The sequence below is a fragment of the Lissotriton helveticus genome, chromosome 2_1, assembly GCF_964261635.1.
Source record: "Lissotriton helveticus chromosome 2_1, aLisHel1.1, whole genome shotgun sequence".
NCBI classification, from domain to species: Eukaryota; Metazoa; Chordata; class Amphibia; order Caudata; family Salamandridae; genus Lissotriton; species Lissotriton helveticus.
The window spans coordinates 1,989,969,181-1,989,995,757 of NC_136059.1; the positions used below are offsets into that span (position 1 = coordinate 1,989,969,181).

The window sequence follows — 26,577 nt, forward strand, 5'->3', positions numbered from 1 at the left end:
GCCCCACACGAGTGTCACTCTCCCCACTTCAACACCTCCCCTTGGCAGATCGGCAACCCTCGTGTTCACCAGTTCCAGCACTGTTTGCTTTTTATTGTGGCTGTTTAGTTCAGGGAAAGAATAATGCTGTTCTACTTTTATTCTTGGCAGTTCACCTGGACCCCCTTTGAAGCACCGCTTCTCTTATGGACCGCCTTCGCCCTTCACACGTTATTAACCCGGCTTACTTGGGTCACTGTTGGTGTCTTTTTCGATGACGTGAGTCGGTCTTGTGAGGCAGCCTCGCCACGGGGTCTGAGCGCGGCCATGCAGCGTTCTCCTATAGCAGAAAAGAACCGCTGACTGAACTTTCCTTCCGCGGCGCTGACAAGGTGCGGCAGGACCTCTCCTCACGATCCCCTTCTGGATACGGCCGCGGCTCCTCCCTCACTGCTGACGCCGGGGCACCTCCGGAAGCTCTTCTTCCGCTCCGCCCTCACCGCTGACGCCGGGGCACCTCCGGAAGCTCTTCCTCCGCTCCGCCCTCACTGGCAGGGGTCCGTCTTCCACCGCGACGATGCTGCAGGTCAGCTGCTCTCGATCTCCTCCGAAATGCGACCGCTGCTCCTCTTGCCGCCGACACCAGAGCCTCCGCTCGGTCTCCGCTTGGTAAGGTCTGTGCCACACACGCAAGGGCGATCCGGTAGCGGGGTGCAGGCTCCACAGTTTGTGTCAGGTGGAACTCTGGAGGTTCTGAGAGGGTGGGCAGACCTTGGAATGAACTTCTATTCACCAGTTGTGGGATGCCAATTAATTGTTTGGTCACAAAGTTTATTTATGATTCTGCCAGATCAGGGTTTGGTCAACACCAGAGGGGCAGCGTCAGAACAGGTGATTGCCGGCCCGCAAGTCGATCGTTCCCTGGTAAAGCACGGTCCTCCTCACAATATTGCCTCTCTCCTTCTCTGGTCACAGGTTTCTCTACCCAAAATGGCCACCTGAGTACTGACCTTTTATAGGCTGACCCCAGTCCCCTGGAACCTGCCAGATGGTTCCAGAACCTTCTTCATGTAACTCAATGGGTCAGCTTGGTTGTGATGTACGTTATGACAGTTGGTGGACTCCATTTTAGGTTTCTTAGATCTCACTAAATTTTCATGTGGATGACTAGGCCTTAAGGTTAAGGCAAAACGTCCTACTCAAGGAACACCTAGCCCCACAGTCAATGCTGACAACCAAAAATCTGGGTGGACATAAGAAAAAAAACTAATAACACGCAGAGGCCAAAGGGGACAAAATAAATTATAATTGTGAGGGGACCCCCAAAAGCAGACGGGTCTAACAGGTGTGTTTGGACCATGTGTGTATAAGAGCATGACTTAGGATGCTGCTAACTGAGCATAAAAGTGCAGCTTCATTTCCAGGAAAGATGGTTAATCAGCACGGGAAGTAAATTGGATGTTTTCATTTCAAGTTGGGGAAAAAAACCTCTGCTGAAATACATATTTTTCTTCTGATGCTGCCTTTATTATATATTGTGTACATTCTTCCAAATGAGTCCATGTCATTCAAAACCGTGTTGATGAAATGCTAAAATAATATTCATAAAAATTTGGTCCGAATGGGCACTTACTGCAGTTTTATTGTATGTAGTAATTAGGTTTCGTTGGGTGCTTGATTAATGTAGGCATGTATCTTTGCACTTGGTCTCTTCTTCTTCGACTTGTATAATACACACTTTGTGGAGGAGATGTTAAAGGGTCTGGAATGTCTTCTACCCGTAAGCCTGGTTTATTGTTCACTTAATTCTATCTGAAAGAAACACATAGTGATAGATTCCTTACCTTAGAATTACCCCCATGCGTTAGACTGGATCCGGAAAGTTTTCGTCAGCAGTACTCCTGCACGTCGGAATGTTTTGTCTTGGTTTTTTCGAGTTGATTGACTCTTGGTGTCAGAGGGATGCCCGGTTTCAAGTCTTGTGGGGACTGTCATCGGATGATGTCAGTGACGGACCCGCACTGCCTGTGTGTCTACTGTCTGGGGCGTGATCACGACCCCAAGTCCTGCCCCGACTGCCGGGCCATGGCACCGAAGACTTTGCGGGAGCGGTCCAGAAAGTTGCTTGAGATCCGGCAGTTGGCTCTGCGCCAATCAAGGTCCTGTTCCAGTGGAAGGTCAAGAGACCGGTCGCGGAGCCATCACCATTGTTCTTCTGGATCGAAGTCTTCGCACTCGGGGTCAGGTAAGACGAAGCACAAGAAGTCAAAGAAGCATCATCGATCGATGACTTTGGCTCGCCGGACGCAGCTGAGGGTGCGGGTGGTACCTCCCCCGCAGCTCCGGCAGAGTCTACGGTGTCGCCATCGGCCTTCCCGCCCTTCCCGGGTCCATCGGCGACTCCAGTCCAGCTGCAGGAATTTCTGTCAGCCATGGCCCGCCTCTTTTGGCCGTCGGGCCCTCCCTGCGCGCCTTTCTTATCCCACGGGCCCGACTGGGGGTCCTCGCCCTTCACTGTCGGCTCCGGCGTCGCTGTCTGCCCCGGCGCTGCAGGGCCCCCAAGGATCCAGACCTGGATCCGGGTCGACGCCGGTTGACCTTGTTACACCTCCACCGATGTCGACCCCACCGGCGGCACCACCTCAGACATCGCCTGTGGTTCCGGAAGATGTCACCCCCGGTTTCAACCCCGACATGGACACGGAGCCGGAACAGCATAGCTCGACGCCAATGCCGATGGGGCCTTTCTAACCCTATGTCAAGCCTCCTTATTTTCGGCCTGTACATCAGCCTTCGGAGGAAGGGGAGGACTGGGAGGGGTCTGAGGACCCTCTCACAGCTCAGTGTGAGTATGACCCGGACTGGGCAGAGGAATTGGGGGATGACAGTGGTCTCGACACCTCCCTTGACCTTGACATGCTCAAGTTATGCAGTGGTGTTGTGTAGGGCGGCGGATGCCCTCAACCTCCAACTCTCTACCGTGGCCATCAGGACTAACCTCCTGACAAAAGTGCTTCAGCCGGTGGCTGGTCCAGGCCCAACACGGGCTCCTGTGGATAGGAATGTGGCCCGATGCCATCGCCGGCCCCGGGCGACCCCATTTTCTTCTCCTTACACCCCACCCCTGAGAGCTTGGTTGTCAAGCCTCAGCGTCCCACAGTGCATTCCCTACCGCACCCTCGAACAGGGAATCCAAGAGACTGGAACAATTTGGGAAGATTTTTTCTTCCGACAGTTCAGGGCTGCGGTCTGTGAACACCGCATGCCTCCTGGGCCGTTATTCCCACTCTGTGTGGGATACGGTGGCGCAGGTGCTGCTTCAGTTGTGGGAGGAGGCGCGGACTGTGCTCTCGAAGGCTATTGCTGAAGGGAGAGATGCAGCCAAGTTCACAATACAATGTGGCCTTGACACCGCTGACTCGCTGGGCAGGGCAATTTCCACGACCGTGGTGCTCCGCCGCCAAGCCTGGCTGAGGACTACTGGCTTCTCGGGGGATGTCCAGAACACCCTGAAGGACATGCCGTATGATGGCATTCACCTTTTTGGCAGCAAGGCAGATAGTGCGTTGGAGCGTTTTAAGGACTCGCGGGCTACGGCCAAGTCCTTGGGCCTTTCAGCCACTGGCCCTCCTCCACCTTCTGCTTTTCGCTCCTTTCGTGGCAACAGAAGGGGTGCCCCAGCACTTTCGCTTCAGAGCCACAGGCCGCAGCAGCAGCAGTCTCAGTGCGGCCGCGGACTTGAGACCCGCAGAGGCGGGTCATGGGGCCAGCGGGCAAGTCAGTCCACTTCCACCCCGACCACCACTGCCCCAAAACCGTCCTAGTCTGATATTTTTGCCCCATCAAACGCCAGTGGGTGCAGAGTTTGCCATCACCTCACCCACTGGCGCACCATCACTTCGGACAGGTGGGTTTTACAAATACTCCGAAGGGGCTACTCCCTCCCTTTTGAGACTACCCCTCCAGCCATGCCACCCCAGTACCACCGCCTGTCGGAGGATCACTTGGCAGTTCTTCAACACGAAGTCGTGACCCTCTTGGCCAAGAGGGCCATCGAGCACTTTCCTGCGCCAAAAGTAGGGCGTGGTTGTTATTCCCACAACTTTCTGGTGCCCAGAAAGGACAAGGGCCTGCGTCCAAATCTTGGACCGCAGGGACGTCAATCCCGGAATGAGAAGTTCAAGATGCTAACTCTGGCTCAGGTCTCGTCTGCTCTTAACCCAGGAGACTGGATGGTACCCTTGGACTTGCAGGACGCATAGTTCCACATTCCGGTCACGCCGGCCCACCGGCGTTACCTGCGGTTCACGGTAGGCCACAAGCATTTTCAGTTTACTGTGCTACCCTTTGGCCTTACCAACGCCCCCTCGGATGTTCACGAAAGTGATGGCCGTGGTTGCAGCTCCTCTGCGCAGATCACAGGTTCCAGTCTTCCCCTATCTCAGCGACTGGCTGTTGAAGGCGGGCTCGCCCCAGACTGTCGTCTCCCACCTCTAGACTACGGCTGACCTCCTGCATTTTGCTGGGGTTCTCCATGAATGTGCCGAAGTCGCACCTGATTCCCTCTCAGAAGCTCCTCTTCATCGTTCTGGATACAATGCAGTTTCAGGCCTATCCTCCCGAACGGCGAGTCCAGGATATTCAGGCTATGATTCCGATCTTTCGGCCTCTATCCTGGGTTCAGGTCAGGATGACCCGGAGGCTGCTGGTCACTCATGGCCTCCTGCATCCTGCTGGTCACTCATGGCCTCCTGCATCCTGCTGGTCACTCATGCCAGATGGCATATGTGGGCTCTGCAGTGGGACCTAAAATTCCAGTGGGTGCAGCATTAGGGGAACCTGTCCAATTATGTCCAGATCTCGGAGGGCACAGCACAACAGCTGCAGTGGTGGCTCATGAACCGACATTGGGTCCAGGGCAGATCCCTCTCTCTTCCCCAACCGGAGCACACAGTGGTGACGGACGCATCCCTCCTGGGATGAGGGGGACACATGGGAGAGGCGGAGATCAGAGGCCACTGGTCTCGAGCGGAGTCTAGCTCCATATCAACCTTCTGGAGCTTCGGGCAGTCCTTCCCTCCGTCAAAGGGAAAGTGGTGCAGGTGTTCACAGACTACACCACCGCCATGTGGGATTGCCACAAACAGGGCGGGGTGGGGCATTGGCCCCTATGTCAGGAGGCTCTGCGCTTCTGGACATGGCTGGAACAGTAGGGCATTTCTCTGGTGGTCCAACACCTGGCAGTTTCACTGAACGCCTGGGCGGACGAACTCCGCTGCATGAAGGATCACGAATGGCGTCTTCTCTCAGACGTGGTGCAAGGTTTCTTTCAACAGTGTGGAGAACCTTGGTTAGATCTATTCGCCACTGAAGAGAACGCGCAATGGCAGCAAATCTGCGTGTTGGAATTTCCAAGGCGTTACTCGCCAGGCGACGCTTTTCGTCTCGGCCAGGAGAGTGAGTGAGCTCCAGGCTCTTTCTTGTAAACCTCCTTTTCTATCAGTCCATCTGGACAAGGTTGTGCTCAGAACACGTCCATCCTTTCTGCCAAAGGTTGTCACTGCCTTTCACATAAGGCAGACCATCACTTTGCCCACCTTCTTTCCGCCTCCACATCCTTCTAGAGGAAGAGAGGCTCCACCGTCTGGACCCAAAACGTGCGCTCTCGTTTTACTTGAACCGCACACAACAGTGGATAACCAGCTCTTTTTTGGCTACGTTGCGGCAAGAAAAGGTCGGGCCGTACCTAGGCGGACTATCTCCCGATGGGTCGTCTTGTGTATTAAAGCCTGTTATTCTCTGTTGGGGCTGTGTGCCCATTCCACCAGGGCGACGGCAGCCACTACAGCATTGGGACGTGGCGTCCCCTTGCAAGACATCTGTCAGGCAGCTACGTGGGCCTCGCTGTACACTTTTACTAAGCACTACTGCCTGGACAGCCAAGTCCGGAGAGACGGTTTCTTTGGCCGTTCTGTTCTCTGAGACTTCCTGGTGTGATCTTGGTTTGCAGACCCACCACCAGGGTTGGTATTGCTGGGGTATCTATTCTAAGGTAAGGAATCTATCACTATGTGTTTCTTTCAGATGAACAAGTTACTTACCTTCGGTAACAATATATCTATAAGAAGCATTAGTAGTGATAGATTCCTTACCGCCCCACCCATCCTCCCCATTCTGCGAAATGATTTCTAGGGTTAAGGTCATCCCTTTCAGGGCCCTAGTTTCAAGACCCTAGTAGTCAGTATCTTGCATTCTCTGCTTTTTCTGGTGCTGAAATTCGTGTACAGAAATTACATTAGCGAGGGCGGAGTCTAAATAGATGCCGCGACATCATCTCGGCGACCACAACGCCACAGATGGACCAGGAGCTGCATAATGCCACCTCCCGATGCACAGGGGTACTGCTGATGAAAACTTTCCGGATCCAGTCAGACACCTGGGGGTAATTCTAAGGTAAGGAATCTATCACTACCAATGTTTCTGACAGATATATCGATACCAAAGGTAAGTAACTTGTTCTTTAATGTCAGCACCATCAATGCTACCTAATCTATTCATACTGCTAGATCATACCCTACATGCTCTCTAAAATGCTCAACTGTAATTGTGCGGCAGCTGTTGCTGTTCACTTAATTGTGTGAGTGAATATATTTTTCTATATATATATGTGTATGTGTGTATATATATATATATATATATATATATATAATATAGAATATATGTATATATTTTTAACTAGACTATTTGCTGATTATCCTTTTTGTATTATGACAAAACATTATTTTCTTTGTGAAGGTTCGGCATAAATGTGAACAGTATCAATGTTACAACAGACGAATTCCGACTCACAAAAGAGTGTGTCCAGTCGGTAAGATTCTTTCATATTTGACGAGGCAGAAATTACAATATCACATTGCTTAATCCTGTTTATTCAATTGCAGTCAAGGTTTAATGATCAGGGATTTACAGAATTCTAGATTTACTTGATAGCCGTTTCCAAAGGTGAATTCTGCTTTTTCTCTCAATTGTTCAGTCCACTTAGCTTCCTTCAGTTCTTTTGTGCAGCCCAAGAAGAGAGACTTAAGAGGAAAGGCCCATCCTATTGTTCCAGTCCCTGCCAATCAGATCCACTCCAGCAGGTGCAGGCCAATCCACTAAAGGGAAAGCCTTCCGTAGACTAACACAGTTTGCTGTTGGCCTCCCTGTAATCGAGAGTGCTCTTGATGGCTGTGCACTACAACTGCCACAGCCAAAGATGAGTAATCTGTCACCTTTTTCTACCTGGATCTTCAAAACCTTTGGCAAAGGTTCAGAAGGTCCTCTGCATAAAGGCCTAAAAACTATTGTGCAGCCGTGGGTGCTTTCCTCTTGTTACTTTATTTTCACAAAGAGAGGGCCATGCTCCGTCTCATTCTCGATTTTTGCCACTGGCAGTAATTAAGCAGGGAAACTAGCTGTGATTATCAAGCTAAGCAAACTATTTTTATATCCCTGTGCTCCAAGACACAATCTATATCTTTGTGTCATGGTCGAAGACTAATATTACAAATGTAAGGTTCTCACTACTGTCTCCATAAGCGACAAATGAATGCGCCAAACTGCTGGTTTCAGTGTTTGGTTTCCTGTACTTCAAAAGATTCATTAACCCCTTTAAATCCTGAGCAGGAACTGAGCACTTGCTATCCAAAGTCAGCTTGGTCTCCAGTTAGTAAACTTGTGAGCATTGTATTCTGTTGTCTCCCGAGGATTACATATGCATTGTCTCGAATACCTACTATTTAAATATATTCTGGCTCCCTTGTTAATGGTATTGCTCTGTTGGCCTATTGCACATGCTCAAGGGTGCACCTCAAACTGAATCTGGTAACATACCCGTATTGCCTTGTACTTTTCAGGGTAACAATCTGTCTTGCCCGCTTGTTCCCTGGAAGTCATGAACTTGAATATGAGTCAATGGACGAATAAACTTTGACTATACATGCGCATGAAAAGGGTTTCTGCTTCCAACCTCTCTATTGATCTTATCTGTGAAAATGTCATGAAACTACCAATGTGTATTCTTTTACAGCTTTTACTAAATTACTTTATATTTGGGCAACGATTATTTCCCTGCTTTTGTCAATAGTTTTTTATTGTGTGCTTGGAAATTGTCATATGAAGATAGAAAAGATAATGTCTGCTATGTTTTAATATGGATGGAATGAGTGCTCCTTCCACAGAAGAACTTTTCAATTTTAATGTTTTAGTGACACCCCTTTAAAATGCCTATTTCTTTAGATAGATCACATTCTAATCAGTGTTTTACAGTTATAGTTTAGAGTGCTTGACTCTATTTTGTACTCCATGTTTTAGACATTGTACTAAATGTCTCGCTTTGTTATGTAGGATGGTCAGCAGCATGATCTTAGCACTATGAAATCAAGCCTTGAGGTGCTTCAGTTGACCTTAAAGCCATGGGAGTTCCGAAGAATTGGAGTAAAATTTACACCGGCTGACAGCAGAAAGGTTACCTCCCTTATCATGATCAGGTAGGTATTGTCAGTAGAACTTACAAAGTTAATTGCTGTCTCGAGCGAGCGAGTAAAATTATTTTAATTAAAGTAATGTAATAAATGTCATGTTTTTTAATTTTGCCGAGTGGTGCTGTGTGTTGTTATGGCCGTGTATTGTTGACCGTTCCAATTCTTTTGTCAAAGGAACAACCTGACTATTTTGGATGTGGTGACTGTAGAAGGCCTTGGTGCCAGAGAATCTCTAAAGGTCGGTGGAAGACTGCCTGGGACAGGAGGCTCCCTGCGCTTCAAGGTCCCTGAATCTACACTCATGGACTGCAGACAACGTGAGAATGACACTGCTTCTGTTGGTGTTTAGTATGATGTGAAGTAGCTTTGAGTACACCTTTATTGTGAAGCTCACATTACAAGTATAGCCTCCTGGATATTATTTTGCTGACATGGGCTTTGTTTTTATGTCAAAGCCAGTAAAAAGAGAAAATCAGCAAAGCCTAGTATTTTACCTCTTGAAGTATAAATGTAAAATAACAGATGCCATCAGATATATGTCAAAGCTGCCTCTTAATTATTTAAAAACTCGGAGACAGAATTGCCTGGTTAAAAAAATAAATAAATTGTTTTGCCACTAAATTTTGTTAATGGTCCATGGACTTCCAGAATCTTAAGACACAGGTGGCAATGCTATTAGCCACAACAAGGAATGTTTAATTTTCTAGCTGTGCTCACAAGTTAGGCATACACAAGCAGCCAGATTGGGTAAAAACACCTTCATTGAATGTCTGTTTCTAAACGGAAATAATTGCTTCATAAATTAATTTGTGTATGTCCCACCCTAACTAGACACCTGTGGAAATGCAACTAAAATACTGGATCTTACCACACACCTAAGTATGAAAAACCTGTGGCATTTTGACAGGCAAAAAGCTAAATCGTACAGAAATGTATATCATGGGATACAAAGGTCCTGATTACGATGTCGGGCAGACCGCCACGGCGCCGTTGGTGGTGGTCCGCCCAACATCTAGAACAGCGATCCTACCACCAGATTGCAATACTGGTGGTCAGTCAGATTTGGGCGGAGGCAAAGAATGCCTCCTTCGCCAGGATCAATGAGCCTGTCAGTGCAGCTGTCGGAGCCTAATCCCTACAATGGAGGCGCTGTCAGCGGAGGCACGGCCATAGAGATTAGGATGTCCGTTTCCAACAGTCTTTACAGGTGGTCCGACTGCCATGGAACGGCTGTCGGAAACGGACTTTGGGGGCCACCAGCAGGGTCCCCGTAGGCCTCTAGCAGGGTCCCCGTAGGCCTCTGGTATGTGGTCTTGAGCCACATGGTGCCTTGCACACGGTGCATGGATGTTTAGAAACATCGCTTTTTCAATTGCTGCTTGTGCTGCAGCCCTTTTCTGGGCCGCAGAACAAGCCACAATCGAAAAAGGGATGTTTCTGATTATCTACATAGTGGTCGCATCATAATCTGAAGGGTGGAACCCCCGACTACTTGTCGGGCTCTCCCAATCGTGATGCAATGGCGGTTGGACGCTCGTCCTGACCCCCAAAATATTTGAGGAAGATATTAAGATATTTCTGTGGTAGTGACTGTCCTTTAAGCTGTTGAGTTTTCAGCCCTACATCTAACTTTAACAAGATACTTTGAATTCCTGAAAAAGCATACCTTTTTAGTTGAGTGGTGCCATATGTGATTATTATAATCTGGGATTTCATTTGGTATGCGAAGAATTAAAAAACAATTTAGACCCTTGTGTGCATCAACTTACTTATGCAGACTTTTAACTCCATTTCACCTTTCCTAGTTGTAATTGCAGAGAATGAATCCCTTCAGTTGAGGTCAACGTAGTCTGAGAAAAAAACGTCATGCACAGCTCTACTTGAAGTCTATGGCAAACTCCGTAAACAAATTGCTAGTCTCTGAAGGAAGGAAAAGAAAACAAGCAGAATTTACACAGATCGCAAATTCTCTAAGCAATTTATTCTCCATTTAGTGGAGTTTGTCTAGTCAGAACATAATTAAAACCTCATTCTCAAATGAAAATTCTGAATTTACAAAGGAAGCCTGATTCACAAACTGCATGTTGTAGTATGTAAAGCCGAAGAAAAGTAGTATCACTTACTATAAAATGCAGTTCACAAACCTACAGGTTTATCTCTTCTGTGAGTAGAAGCTCACACATGTAAGTTTACTACTTAGTAGTAAATATGAGAGTGACTGAGTAGTGGTATAAAATGGGAAATACTTAGTATTAAGTGGGACTGGTGTACGGAGTGAGGGTTTAGTGGGGCCTAAGGAGGAGTTAGGGATGTAGAGACACCCACCTACAAAAGAGTAAACCCATTGCATTTCACAAATTGCACTGCTAAAGTTGCTTCAACCAAAAAGGACCCAAAGCAGCAGTAAATGTACTCCACCTCAGACATGTAGTAAGAACAGCACCACACATGGCCAGCCACTTCAACTGCAACACCCTCCCATATAATATAATGGCGATAAGGATTAAAATGGAACCCTATAGGGAATAATGTAATTAAATTAATATATTTTGACTATTTAAAAAGATACTTGCATTTAATGTAATCCCAACTTCGTTCACGCTAACCACCGCTGTGCTCTGTGGAGTCAGCTACATCCGTATATATTTCATTTCCTTTCTTCTTTTCTACTGGAAAGAGGCCGCCGACACCAGAGTTATGCTGCATTTACTACTTAATTATTCATTTATGTGCTGCCTTGACGTGTTTCGGATGTTGGAACAGCCTTGCTAATTTAATTTAAGGTTAAAACTTTTTTGATATAAATGCAAAAAATATTTTTGGGATAGAAATTTTTTTTTTTTCAGAACAAAATTTTATTAGGTTTTGGCAGTTGACAGCATACTAGAAATAATCCACCGCTCCCTAAAAATCAGAGAGGCAGCGTGCACATAAAAATATCACATTCAAATACAGTCAGCTAATATTCCCCCATTTTCCCACCCTCCGCTAACCCACCCGGTGCCCTCCCTCCACCCCGCACGGTGTCTACATTGTCCATCTAGAGGAACCTAGCAATCGCAAAAGCTGCATGTGAGCCAATTCACCCAAAGTCAGTAAGGACGCGACCCGCGTCGGTGGCCCGAGGCTCCGGGGGGTCAAGCAGAAGGCCTCTGTAGTCAGCCCATTTCTTCCAGATCTTAAAATGTTTCGTGGGACACCACCTTGCCTCAAATATCAGACGTTCTAGTCCCCTGTTAAAGTCCAAACCCCGTTTCCACACCTCCAGTAGTGGGGCTCTGGGAGCCTTCCAGGCCCGGGCAATATCTCTCTTGGCCACTATGAGGCCCAAGAGGAGCAGATGTCGCTTGTACAAATTCCCCCCCAATTGTTCCATGACATGGAGGAGGCCCAACTTCGGCGAGCGGGGGAGCTCCCAGCCCAGCACCTCCTCCAGGCACTCCCACACTCCGGTCCAAAATCTCTGCAGTCTCACACACTCCCACACCGTATGAATAAAGGAGCCCACTGCACATCCACATCTCAGGCATTCCGGGGAGGCAATCAGTCCCGCCCTCCATAGTCGTTCCCTCGTGTAATATGCCCTATGAAGGTACTTAAATTGAATAAAGCGCACCGCAATCGCTGCTCCCCTAGGGGCTTCCAGGGCTTCTCTCCAGTCCTTCTCTTCCAAACTCCCCAACTCTCCTTCCCATACCAACCGCAATTTATCAAGGGAGGGGGAACAATGGGTGACCAGCGTCTGATATATGCTAGATATTTTTTTTGTTTCCAGTTCCCCCATGAACAATTTAGCCTCAAGGGGGCTGAACTCTGGTAGAGAAGTTAAGTCCGCTATAGTGGGGGTCAGGGCGTGTCGAAGCTGCAGATATCGAAAGAATTGGGATTGGGGCATGTCGTATTCATCCCGCAGAGCCTGAAAAGACTTGAGGACCGAGCCCTTCATGACGTGGCCCAGCGCCGAGACGCCGATAGCGTCCCAGCCACCAATGCCTCGCAGGGAAGCCAAAGCCGGCAGCCTCCCATTGTGCCACAGCGGGGTTTCCCCCGTCAGCCTGTTCCACCATCCCATGCGTCGGAGCGCATCACGCCACACCCGGAAGACTGTCTGAGTGATCGCCGGGAGCCTTTTCCGGAGTGCTGCCGAATACAAAATCGTATGGAACGTGTGTGGGTCCATCTGGTATCTCTCCAGGGCATAGGTCGGGTCGCCGCGATCCCCATACCACCATTCATTGAGGACCAGCAGGTGTGATGCTTGATAATAAGACTGGACGTCCGAGGCGGCTAGTCCCGCATGTGTGAAGCGCCACCCTCACTGCCCCCCCAGTCCACAAGAACCGACCCAATGCCGAATTCACCTGTCTAAACCACTGCCGTGATATGGGGTATGGATGATTTTGAAGCTGGTATAGGATACGGGGTAGGGCTACCATCTTAAAGATGGCCGAGCGTCCATAGACATTTAGTGGCATCCTGGACCATACTTGCATATCCGAACGTATTCTATCCCACACGGGTAGCACATTGCGGGACCACGAGACTCCCGGCACATCCGTCAAAAAGACTCCTAGATATTTAAGGCCTCCCGCCGCCTCCTGCAGGGCCGAAGCCCAGGACCCAAGGCTCTACTGTCTCCCAGGACCCACAATTTCGACTTCTGTACATTTAGCGTGAGGCCGGACACGTCGCCGAAGATGCGCATTATGTCCAGGATCCTGGGACCGGATCTGTTCAGGTCCGTAAGAAAGAATAGAACATCATCGGCATAAAGCGCGATTCTGTCAGACGGACCCCCCACCCATTCCACCCCACGCAACTGTGCATCCATCCTCACCCAGGCCGCCAGTGGCTCCATCGCCAGGGCAAACAGGTAGGGCGAAAGGAGGCACCCCTGCCGGGTACCCCGGCCTATCAGGAATGAGCTGGAAACCGCTCCCGCTACCCTCACTGCCGCCGTCAAGTCGGTATATAGTAAATGAATGTAGGACAGGAAACGCGGGCCCAGATTGAGGCGTAGAAGTAGTGCCCGAAGATACGGCCAGCTCAGGGAATCGAATGCCCTATCTATATCTGCTAGTAAAAGGGCCGCTGGGATGTCCGCCGCCCGTGCCGCCTCCACCACCAACTGCGCCCGGGGAATGTTATGTCGAGTCGCTCTGTGGGGCATAAATCCGGCCTGATCCGGATGGACCAGGTCCGATATATAGGGAAGAAGGCGTTTTGCCAAGGCCTTTGCTAAGATTTTCGCTTTAAAGTTTAGCAATGAAATCGGACGATACGACTCAGGGCGATCCGGCGGCCTCCCAGGCTTGCAAAAGACCACCACCTCCGCATGTCGCCAGTCCGCCGGAAGGCATCCACAGTCCCTAGCCGCCTCTAGCGCCTTCCTGTAGCGCATCCCCAGTTGGAGATTAAACGTTTTCATAAATTCGCATGGGAAGCCATTAGGCCCAGGGGCCTTTCCAACATTCAGTTCACCCAGAGCCTCTCCCAGTTCCTCAGCCGACAACGGGAGGTCCAGTCGGGCTCGGCCTTCATCCGAGAGCGCCCGAGGCGGGAGATCCGCCAGGAATTTGTCGAGCTCCTCCGCCGTCAGGGACTCTCAGGGGGGCGTATTGCGTCTCGTAATATCGAGCAAAGGTCTCGGCCAGGGCCTCCGGGGCAGTGATAGGGCTCCCCGCTTCATCTCGGAGTCCCGGCAGGGACTGGGCCTGAAGTGTACCTTGGCACAGCCTGTACAGCATCGAGCTGGATTTATCCCCCCATTGATAAATTCTACTCTGCGTAGCCAGCCAAAATTGGCGGGCTTCATCTAATAATAAGGAATGATACATCTGCTGGTGATAAAGCAACTGCCCCACTGCTTCGCCGCTCCCTCCCGACGTTCATTCGGCCTCGTGGCTACGAACCCAACTCGCCGCCTCCGCGATGGCCAACCCGCGGGCCCTACGGTTCGCAGCGCACCACGCAATATCCACGCCTCGGAGCACCTGCTTTAGGGCCTCCCACAAGGTCATGGCGTTCGTATCCGGGCCGTCATTTTCGGTCAAGTAGTGCGCTATAGCCTCCCTCATGTGCGACTGGTAATCCTCGCGCTGTAAGTGCCACGTAGAAAGGCGCCAACGAAACGGCTGTCGCTTCGTGTTTAAAAGCAGCGTCAAGGAAACCGGGGAGTGATCCGGCAGACCCCTAGAAAGTATTGAGGTAGAGCCCACCCGTCCTATCCAGGGCTGGGGGACAAAAAGGTAATCGAGGCGAGAAAAGGATTTGTGGACTGCAGAGACAAACGTGTATTCACGACTACATGCATGCTGATAACGCCAGGCGTCTACCCAACCCATCCCCTGCACCATTCTGCTCAGTTTTGTGGTGGCCTCGGGCAACTGATCCCCCCCCCTGGCCTACAGCGGTCCAGTCTCCCATTCATCACGTCATTCCAGTCACCGCCCACTATCGTCAATACTTGCGGGATTTCAGCCCAAACATCAAACAGTCGTTCTATCAGGGCGTCTTGCAGCGGGGGTGGCGCATATACACTGCCAAACACCATGGGCTCTTCTCCCACCTTTCCCTTGACCAAAGCAAACCTTCCATGCGCATCCAGCCATTGCGTCTCATGTGTATAACGCACTCGACGGTGTATCAAAATTGCAACTCCTCTGGATCCCCTCGCAAACCCTGCATGGAACACCTGATCATATCCATATCTACGTAAGCTAAGGGTTTTGGTGCCCAGAAGGTGCGTTTCCTGGAGGAGTAAAACATCTGCCTTTTCCTTCTTCCCCATACGTAAAACTGCTCCCCTCTTAATTCTGTCGAGCACCCCTCTCACATTCCAGCTCAAAATGCGCAGTGAAGCTCGCGGGGGTTCCGCCCCCTGTCCGTCAGCCGCCATCAGGAGGCCAGAGCTCCAATCCGTCGGGCATCAGAGGCCACACACAATCCCCCCCACTTCAAACTATACCAACAACCCCCCACCCCATACCTCAGCAACATTGAAGTACCTGTCGCGGTGCAGGCGATCCCGGACCTCCAACGGGAGGTCGGAGACCCACTACACCAATGGATCCCTCCCAACTACCCACCAAGTGTCTAACAACCCTCCACCCAACGTGGGAACAAACTCCGGGAGAAGGCCCGCTCTCTCTCGAGCGTCTCCCGACCCATGATCTACCCACAAATAGCCATGTATATAGTATCAGTTCAATTGGCATGTCCGTTATCAGTGTCTGCCTGTCCTTCACCGACATGGTACCCTCTCGGCCTCTCGAGCCGGGAATATCTGCCAAGTTCAACGTGGCACAGGGACTCAAGACTTCAGGGGGGAAGAATCCGTCGCTTCAGCTTCCTCCACAGTCTTCTCCTGGGGAGGCGGGCGCTTCTGGGAGTGCGACCTCCAGTTGCTCCTGCTGCGTGATCTGCGGGGCGTCTTCTTGGGCTCTGACGTGGATGACGAATCTGAGCCTCGTCTCGGAGGAGTATGCACCTTAACACGCACTGTTTCGTCCGTCCATTCAAATACGTCCTCTGGAGAGGTAAAAAATTGAGTGTGAGATTGAAACACCACCCTCAGACGGGCCGGATAGAGCAGGGCATACGGGATTTTCAACTCGCGAAGACGTGTTTTCGCTGCCGTGAAGGATTGTCGTTGCTGCTGGACCAGTCTGGTTTAATCCGGGAAAATCAGGATTTTGTGGTTATCAAACATGAGGGGGTCCTTGGCGCGAGCTTGACGTAATATGGTGTCCCTGTCGTGATCGTTGAGCAGTTTGGCTATCACAGCCCGGGGGCGAGCCCCAGTGGGCGGCTTCGGAATCAGGGCCCGGTGAGCCCGCTCGATGATGAAGCAGCGCGAAAGGGAATCCGGCGGAAGCCATCCCTCTAGCCACTGAGTCAAGAAGGCCTCCATGTTCCCCTTCTCACAGTCCTCCGGAAAGCCCACAAAGCGCAAGTTATTTCTTCTGGCCCGTCCTTCCGCGTCCTCCACACGCAGCGCCAGACCCTTTTGGATCCCCTCCATGGCGGCTACCTTCTTCTTGAGGATTACTACATCATCTTCTACCTCCGTGATCCTGGTCTCAGTTTCCGTGATACGGGCGACCGCATTCCGCAGATCTTGTCGAAGCAGGGTAACATCAGCTCCGACCGCCCCTATCTTCGCATCCAGCATGTCCCTCGATTGCGTAATGGCTGCCATTAGAGCCGCATTATCCGGTCCTGAGCCCTGTTGTCCTCCCGAGGCCCTGGCACCCCCACTCGGCCCCGCAAATTTGTCCATCGGGCCCTGCTTGGAAGAGCCCCCGCTGTTGCCTCCTCTAGTCATTGCGCTCGCGGGACCCACGCCTGTCTGCTGGGGAGGCCGGGGCACAGAGACAGCCCCAACCGGCCTCGCAGAATCCAAGGAGTAGCACCCCCAGTTGGCCCAACGCAGTCCGTGGCACCACTGTCACCTCGTCAAAGTCACTGCGCCACAGGAGGTGTCCCACCCCGCCACACACCCAAGAGTCAAGCCACCGTATCGGGGCCCGCGGTGGAGCCAGCGCGTCAGAGTGTGATCGTGTCCACTGTCTCATGAGCCGCTGGAGGCAGCCCAGGTCTCTCTCCGTGGCTCCCCGAAGAAATGCCAAGGCGCCCGCTATGAATCCCACATGCACACGTGAGGGCTGTCCCAACTAGCCAGTGTCACCCACCGCGGTCCGGCCCGGCCGCCGAGTGATGGGTCTCACCCCACTGGCACCCAGGGTACAGAGAGCTGGTTCAGGATCGCTGAGGGGGGATGTGGGGGGTGGGGGGGGGAAGCGAGAGACCGGAGGACAGCCGTCTCCCGGCGCTCCAAGGCCCCCAAGCCCTGCGGTCCGAGTCGGCCGCCGAACGGGGCCAGGCACAGCTGCAGGAGCGTCCCCTCCCCCACCAGGCCGCACACCACATGGCCACCCCTTACCGCCACAATCGTTGTCCGGGCGCCGGTCCCACTGCCGGTAGTCCGCTGATTTCGCTCACTCGCCGGCCCCCAGGCGCCACGTGATTTCGGCTGTTCACCGGCCGCAGCCCCACCGGTCTCACGGGCGGGGCGGCACTCCACGCCTCTGTCGTTCCGGCGTCGCCTCACTTCCGGGCGGGGCGCCCTCAAATCCAGGCCCCGGCTCCGCGCCCAACGTAGGCCTCACCGCCGTCCCGGCTCCACGCTGCCGAAGGAGACAGAAAGCAATCCTCCAGGGCACCCAAACTGCCGTCGGGTCGTCTCCACCTGCGCCCGCGGACAGCCACTCACTTTAGGGCAGATCCAGGTCGGGACGACGCAGGATAATGGAGAGGATATCTGGCGGCGGGACAGAGCTCGCTCAAGCCACGTCCGCCATGCTCGCCGTCTTGGCCACGCCCTCGGGATAGAAAACTTTTAATTTAACATGTGACTTTAATTTTTAAAAACAATAATTTATATTAAATTAATTCTTTATGTAACGTTCAGTAATATATAATAAATATAAACCTTTCAATGGGGTAGAATTTCTAATAAATCTTCACAAATATTTATTATAAATATATCAAAATAAAATTATATTTAATTCAAAATTAAATTATACCTTAGCAATTTTATATTATTGATATTCAACATAAACATATTTTTCCTGATTATTTTTCAAATTTTACAGTTTCTATATAATTGGCATTGCAATTGGGAGATCTCTGCTGTTTTTGTTTTTATTAAACAAAGTTTGAGATTTTCCGGTCTGCGCAAACACATAATGTATACAATTAAGAGAGCAGATGCAAAGCAAAGGATGCAACGATAGTCGTGAATTATACAGTCAAGTGAAATCTTCTATATCTGGGACTATCCCTCCCGTCGCATAACAAAAAGGAGGTGATATGTGTCTCAATCGCATAATGTTCATTCCAGTATTTCTTCTAATCTTAACTATATTCTAAATTCCCAAACCCTCAATAGCCTTGAATGGCCTTACCTGTTCCATGTAATGTATAAATTCGGGCTTGGAGACCAATTTATATAGTGGACGGCCTTATTATACAAATATTCTACGGTGAGAGATAGAACGGGAGGATTGATTTCAGGCACCTGTGATGTGACTCGGGGCACGAGACAAGGGTGTCCGTTGTCTCCCCTATTATTTGCTTTGGCGATAAAACCGCTGGTGGCCAAGGCCCAGACAGGACAGCATTACCAGTGGCTAAAGTGAATGTACAAATCCACCATATAGCCTTATATGCAGATGATTTGCTAATGTTTCTGGCAAATTCGAACGAAGCGCTTTGAGGGGCGAAAAATTTACTTCATGGCCTAGGTACAGTGGCAGGACTGCAGGTGAACTGGGCGAAGTCCTGCTTGTTCCCGACCGTCAGAGCTATAAATGGACCGAAAGTTATGATCGGGGTAACGTAGGAGTACAGATGACTGACATACTTAGGAGCAAGAATGTATCATACACAGGAGGTTAGAGGGCAATATTGGTAGAACCATTAGAGGTCTGAAGAGTTCTTTTGATTTTTGGGGAACGCTCCCGCTGTCACTGGCTGGGCGAGTGGCTATGCTCAAGATGGTGGCCCTCCCGAGGCTGTTGTACTATTTTGGGACACTGCTGATATGGATCCCGGTATGCTATTTTCAACAACTCAAGACCATGGTGACAGGCTTTCTGTGGGGAGTTGGTAGGCGACGAGTTGCACTGACTGTTTTGATGCGTCCACGTTCAAAGGGGGGGGGGGGATATGGGCAGTGCCAGACTTCGAGACATATTATTTGGCAGCCAACTGCAATGGTTAACCCAAAGCATAGCAGCTCCATTGCGAGGGACAGAAGAGCGGAGTGGCAGAGTCCTGGGGCTGGAAGTGCTCTCCCAAATTGTGATGAATCTTCCCGCCCGTGCTGGCGTTCTCCCAAGCGACCTTAAAACAGCACAGCAGTGTTGGAACAGGAGCTTGAAAAGGGCGGAAATTGCTGTTAAGACAAATTCCGACTAAATGTGAAAAGTTACTAGTAGTAACTTTATGCTTATAATTAGGCTCCAGAGGCATGTAAGTCTACAGTTTGTAGTTAATTTGCACTTTGAAACTGTGAGTAGCCAAACGAAGTACGTTTACTGCAGAGTAGGAGTAAATTTACATGTGGAGATTTTTTCACTTGTAAATTCACCTTTGCCAATAACCCCCTAAGACTATATACCAAACAACTGAAGTTTATATTTGTCCAGCATATAACTAAAGTCATGTTACCTGAGGGTGGTGCCACACTGGACTGTAAGAGGTACCTCTGAGTATTTCTTTTAATTCTAATAATGTAATTATATAATTATATATATATTCTAATAGTGTGTCTTTGAAACACTAGAATAATGAATAATGTGGTGTTGCGTAAGCTGTACACACAACTGCGAGTCGATCCAGGTATTGAATCTAAAATGGTAATAATGCTATCTTTCTTATTCTAGTGCGTAAATTTGGCAGTGGTGAATTTATTTAATGAAACGAATTTCAACTCTACATCGTTAATGATAAATTAGGTGTCCACTGCAAACACCATACAAGTACTTGGTGGTGTGTGGTATTACTGTTTGTAAGCTATTGTGGGAATGAATTGCTCAAGTAACAATGTAATGCACACAATAAATAATGGGAAATGTGTAGAACTGTTTAGAAGAGGGAGGCGAGAAAGCTCCATATTGGTTTAATGCATTCTACACTAGTGGTATCCATTCTACGGAAATGGACTAACAATCCTCTATGCTATTTACAAAAGTAGTTTAAGCACGCTTAAACAAGTATATGCTCCCTCTTTATGTATTTTTATACTATTGGCGTACATGTTTGACTATGCACCGTGTACCTCTATGCTATTTACAAAAGTAGTTTAAGCACGCTTAAACAAGTATATGCTCCCTCTTTATGTACTTTCATATTATTGGCGTACCTGTTTGACTATGCACCGTGTACCTACATTACCTCAACTATGACCTACCTCTTATTTTGACCTACCTATGCATATCGTACCTAGCTACCTCAACTATTACCTACTATTATGCTATCACCCCATGTCCTTGTAAAGCGCTCTGATATCTGCAAAGATCTTGTTCGCGCTATATAAAACTTTGAAATAAATAAATAAATAAATCCCTTTAATTACTAAAAGTAAAGTCTGATGATACATCTGAAAAATGTGCAGCAGCATCCACAGAAAAATAGCTGAAGTGCTTGTGTACCAGCTTAAAATAATTACACATCCCTTTTCTGGAAGTCGTTTTTAAAAAAAAAAATGTATTTTAGAAAAGTTGATCTGAGGTGTGATGAGTAGTAGGTCAGTGATGGGTACATAACATAACAAATAATGGGCACGGTATATGAAACAGAAGTCATGTAGTTATCTCAGTGAGTAAACCTAGCATTTTTTTATTTAATTGACAAATAGATTCAAGTAATGCTGCGAGTATATACCAAAGTATTTATAATGTGGGCTAGTAGGGGTTGGTGCAATATTCAATATACTCCTAATTTCATGGATTGTTTGCATTTTGTGGTATTTGTCTTAAATAGTTGTGGAAAAATATGAGTATGTATTATGCCTTCAGTACAGTCCTTATGGTTACTCAAATGGTCCTTTTAACATTTTGAGACATTGATTGACGTTCAAGCTGAATCTCAATCTGTGTCCCTAGTATTTGCATTAATATCAGAAGGTGCTATTCCAGGGGACAGGCACAAGTGTTTTATTTCTAGAATTGGGGTTTATTTTTGGCAGTTGTATGTTTTCAGGGTTAACACTTTGGAAAGATTAAATATGTGTGGTTAGATGCACTAACACATTTTGGCTCTATTCATGGAACCTTCATCAGGGTGAGCGGACCTCTGGTGTCATTGAAGTGCCAGAAGAAGTGTGTGTTGATAATCAGAGCAGGAAGTACTGTGGCAAGTATGAGACATGCCACAGTAGTGTACTGTCAGTCTACAAATAAAAAGAGGACTCAGATAGCATTCAAAGTATGGCAGTGTTTAGCAAAAATGTATTATGGGAGTAGGACTCAAACCATTAATGTTCAGAATTCGGTGTGTTTATTTTGTATGCACGATTGGGGCAACCAAAGTTACATACGTTGCTTACCTAGTCTTTGAATAGCCATAAGGGATATTACCGATATTTCTTATGCTATGGTATCTACAAACATAAGACATTTGTACTTGCTGTTTTAAATGATCCAACTTTTAGGAGAACTTTAAGTGTGAAACAGTATGACCTATAAGTTTCATTTACCCAGGTAAAATCATTATCACCCATCATTCACTCAGTATTGGTTCCCCTCTATTGAGTGCGGTGCTGTGTAATGGGCTGTAATTTATAACAATTCTAGGAATTACCCAAAGTAGAAAAGTCCATTGTAAAGAAGCAAGCTTACCCAAGTTGGAACATAAATTTATATTAGTATATAAATATCTCAGCCTTCCATCACTAGTGCAAACTTGAAAAGACAGCCATTGAGTGTGTAGTGTTTTCATCACCGCACTTCAGGATTTTTATTATTATTTTGTATTACTACACGGAGCCTTGAACTTAATTTTCCCGTTTACATGATGCCAATGGATTGCCTTTGAAATATGATCTCCATCCCTTTTCCGCTCTCCAGGAGGCTCCAGAGACCAAGTTTCTGTACAATTTTGGCATTGAAATAAATAAGCTGGAAGTTCTAGGTTAACATTTTCCATAGTCTTTGATAGTGGTATAACTTTATATAATACGAAGACGAAAAATTGTAGGCATTTTGTTGTGAAGAAAGACCATCAATAGATTGTATAAATTTCCTTTAAAAACCAATAAATCTCTCTACTTCAACTTTGGAACTTAATGTTGTGCAGGAGATTCTCATGGATCTACCATTGTAATTAAAGAATTGATTTGGTTTTACATTAAATCCATGGAAGGATGTTCTACATAGAAGCTCTACTTTTGGAGTGAATTTCATTCACTATAAGTAAATAAACTGTTTGTAGTTTTTAATAGGGACAAATGTTTCTGTCCACATCCTGCATTTCTCAAAACAATTTTTCTAATTTTCACGTTAATCAGTTGGCTTGTTAACTCCTGTTCTTTCCACAACTAAACTCGCCATAGGATCCTTTTTTAAATACCTTTTCATTCCAAAATACCTTGCTACGGTGTGTATCCACGGGGAAAGAATAGGGCTAACTTTTGAGATTTGTTTCTTTTGGTCCCGAACTGCATGGGAAGGTTTTATCACAGTCTGAAATCTTAAGGTGGACTTTGGCATTCATTAACTGTTAGCATTTTTGGCTTTCAAGACTTACTGAGGCAATCTCTGACAGCATTCCATTAGCTGAACTCTGCAGCCTTATCATTATTATGTAATTTTTATGAAAACTCATATAGTGCAGTAGCTCAAACTGTGTTAACCCTTTTTAGGTGCTCTATCTTTGCCTTTGTGCCAAATCCCAGCCATAATTATGCTTGCTGGAATCCTGTGAATCTCTGAAAGATGCTTGCTGCAGAAGAAAACACTTACCTGTATTACTGGTTCTGTGTCTTTGTCTTTTTCATGTGGCAGCTCTCAGGGCTGATGAGCATGATGACGGTGTAGACAGTAGAGGCTGACTTGGATTAGGGATTTCCTATTAGCATCATCTGAGTATAATTCCACTCCAAATGATGATGCTGAGAGGTTATTTATTATTTATAAAAAACAGTTCCAGATGCAGCCACGTGGTGGCAGAAGATGCACATTTGTGAAACTATGAAAGCTACCAAGCCTCAGAACTAGTGATAATGGTAAGTGATAGTTTTGACCGTTCTAGTTCAAATATCAACTACTTTTTATCAAATTAAAGCTGACATTTTGAAGCAGAGGTAGGGGGATGCAGTACTTACAAGAGAAATTGGTTTCATTTCTTAAGACTGTTTTAAAATACATAGTAGCTTTTCCATATTTCGGTGTGATTGTACTTTACTTGAAAATATAGACCAAATAATGTTAAGCTGTTTTGATTATAGGATAGCCACCCCTCTTTGCATTGCTTCCGAATAAGATTGTTTTTCGAATTTTGCATGAATCTATCTTTGAATGGGCGTGTAAAAGTAGTTGTTCTAAGGCACCTTTAAGGGCTGCTACTGCTCGGCACCAGGTTGATTAGAAGTGAGTGCCACATCATTGCTAGCTTGAAGAACAGTTGGGTCTATGAGACTGTGTTGGAGCTAAAAAAATAAAAACTCCTTCTCTGATTGTATGATCCCTTAAAGTTGCTTCAACAGAAAGGTTTTTCATATTTCCGTACAGCTCGGCCTTGTCTTAACGAGGAGGAGGTACCTAAATATATCTCAACAGCTGGTGAAAAAGGTCTTTGAAAGGATCCTTTTGGACAGAAATGCTGTGTGCATCATTTTTATTAGCCGTGCCGCGTATTAAGAGCCTCCGCAGCACTCGTCTAAGTGCAATCATGTGTTTGCCTAAAAGTGAAGAAGATCTTTATTTGAAAAGGGATTTTCAACAAGTCTTTTTTTCTTACAGAGCTTAAAAATAGCAAGCACATATTGTCCATCACAAAAATTTTCAAGGTTGAAAATATTGGGCCTGTCCCCATCACTATCTCATCAATGAAGATTAATGGATATACGTGCCAAGGCTTTGGCTTTGAAGTGCTGGACTGTCGTTCATTTTTCCTTGATCAAAACTCTTCCAGAGAAATCAGCATTGTGTAAGTATTTCCCTTGTGTTAGTTTTGATGTTGTAAGACTACATCTTAATTAGTATTTATGTATGTTGATGTATTAAAGCTAATGAATAATTGAATGGTAGCTGCATTGAGTGTTGTCACTAGAGGTATTGCAGCTTTTGGTGGTGATAACAAGAGTATGGCTGCATTATTTATGGTTGCTAAATTTGAGGCAGTGGTAGAATCAGAAGGTGCATTGTTTGAAACTATTAGGTCGGCCTCTGAAAGGGTCTTGTGTAGCATCTAGGTTTGCCATTTTGCTGACTACGGAACATGCACTGCATGGTTGTTTTATGAAGGTGTAAAATGTTCCTTTCAATGTTCCACTGTAATTTTACACTGATTTATTTGATGCTATTTTGGGAGTATGAACAGTGGACCTGTGTTGAATGACAAGGTGTCTTCCTTTATGAGAATGTGGAGGTCTTCCCAGGGTTCCAGTCAAATAAAGCTTGTTATCTGCTCATCCATACAGCATAATTTCTATTCGAGCAGACAAAATTTCCTTTAATCCACTGGTATGTGTGATAAACGTTTGGGCACCATTTCTGTTGTCGATTCCACTGAGCCTATACACACTTTCTGGCTTTGATTAAAGTGCAAAGAGCAGATCCAATGTAATGCTTCTGATGACACCCATGCCTGCTTTTAGTTTGCTGATGATCATCAGGGCGATTTGCCTGTCTTAGTCTGAGGCGATGAGGAGTCTGTGTTCGCAAGTGTGATCTCTTACACTCACTGTATATGTAATGAGATGGTGCTGATCTACATATTTTTGCAAATAACTTACCACCTTTTCCTCAAAGACCTTGCTAGATAGGGCTGGTTAAAATGTGGTTAATAACTGTGTTCGCAAGTGTGATCTCTTACACTCACTGTATATGTAATGAGATGGTGCTGATCTACATATTTTTGCAAATAACTTACCACCTTTTCCTCAAAGACCTTGCTAGATAGGGCTGGTTAAAATGTGGTTAATAACTGTGAGTGAGTGTAAAGTACCTGCCACCCCATTAGGGTCTCGTGGCGTTGGTCTTAAAACTGTGCCATCAAAAAGATGTCTCTTAAGCGCCTTCCTGAAGTTAACAAAGGAAGTGCATTGTTTGATGTATGGTGGCAAGTAAAGTAGCCCGAACGGATAACAAGCCGCCGGCAACAGTTGCAGTATTATTGATGGATAGCTAATCTATTCTTTGTAGTGCTATACAGATTGTGGGACTGTTGTGTGAATAAGTTTGGCAGTTAGAACTTTAACTTGTTGGTTGAGGCATGTGAAAGCAAGGCACAGAATTTTGCAATTCATTAGCTCCTGGCCTGGAACTCGGGGTGTTGATGTATGCACTCTTTTGTTGATACCAAGTATAGCATGCAGCGCAGCATTCTGGGCCGTCTGAAGTCTGTTAAGATTTATAGGTTGCAACAAATGTTGCCATTTAGTTTTCTTTATAAGAACAAAATCGGAGGCTTACCGTTTTTGCTTACCAGTCAGAACGAGGTGGGTGATATTAGACCACAGAAAATTAAATAAATGTAATAAAGGTGGTTTGAATACTGTCACTTAGCAAAGCCAGTTTCTTCTTTTTCAGGGGGCTTCTCTTCATTATGCTCAGAGAAGGCTTCCACTGCGCCAGAAATTCCCAATGGTCAAGCTTAGAGGAAAACCCTTTCAAATAAGAGTCCTACCCTTTTGGCTCGGATCTGCATCAAAGTACTTTGCAGAGTGCTTGGCATAAATGGCTACTTATTTCAGAAGACTGTCCGTGCTCGTTTATCCTCACCTCAGCAGTTGGCATTTGCATCACCTCAGACTACAGCAGGAGCATAACAAGTAATTGATGGACATGCTTGAATTCTTCTGAGCCTTGAGAACTTGCTCTGTGTGCACACCATCCATTTGTTTTCTGCTTTTCTGCACCCTTTTTGGCAGGGATCAAGTATTTTCAAACCAGTATTAGCCTTTTCTTTAAAGGGAGAGATTGTTTCAAACTACTAGACCAGGGGTCTCCAACCTTTTCTGTAGTGAGAGCTACTTCTGCTCAAGGAAAGTCTTCCTGAGCTACTAGCAAACTTTATAACTGTAAAATAGTGACTACGCTATGACCACCCTAAGCAGGATTATCAGTAGTTACCACCCAAGTATTCCTGGTGCGGTTACCTCAGAAATGCCAGGAAAACATTTATCAATATAAAATGCCTCCACCTGACTTATGAAGTAACATTCAAATCTAGACATGCCCTATGGCACAACGTATATAAATACAGCAGTAGGTCTCCCCAGCTCAGCTTGAATTATTATTCATCAGTTTCTGCGAGTGCACTTCTATCTATCAAATACCACGTTCCA

General features: G+C 47.2%; 1 protein-coding gene across 1 annotated transcript in view; it reads left to right on the forward strand.

The window, feature by feature from the left end:
- Positions 1-26,577, forward strand: part of TMEM131L (transmembrane 131 like) — a 673,742-nt gene that overhangs the window by 459,367 nt on the left and 187,798 nt on the right. The window contains exons 19-22 of the mRNA XM_078676947.1: positions 6,775-6,847; positions 8,365-8,507; positions 8,676-8,818; positions 24,029-24,215. Coding sequence (XP_078533073.1) covers positions 6,775-6,847; positions 8,365-8,507; positions 8,676-8,818; positions 24,029-24,215 — 546 coding nt within the window. The remainder of the gene's footprint in view (positions 1-6,774; positions 6,848-8,364; positions 8,508-8,675; positions 8,819-24,028; positions 24,216-26,577) is intronic.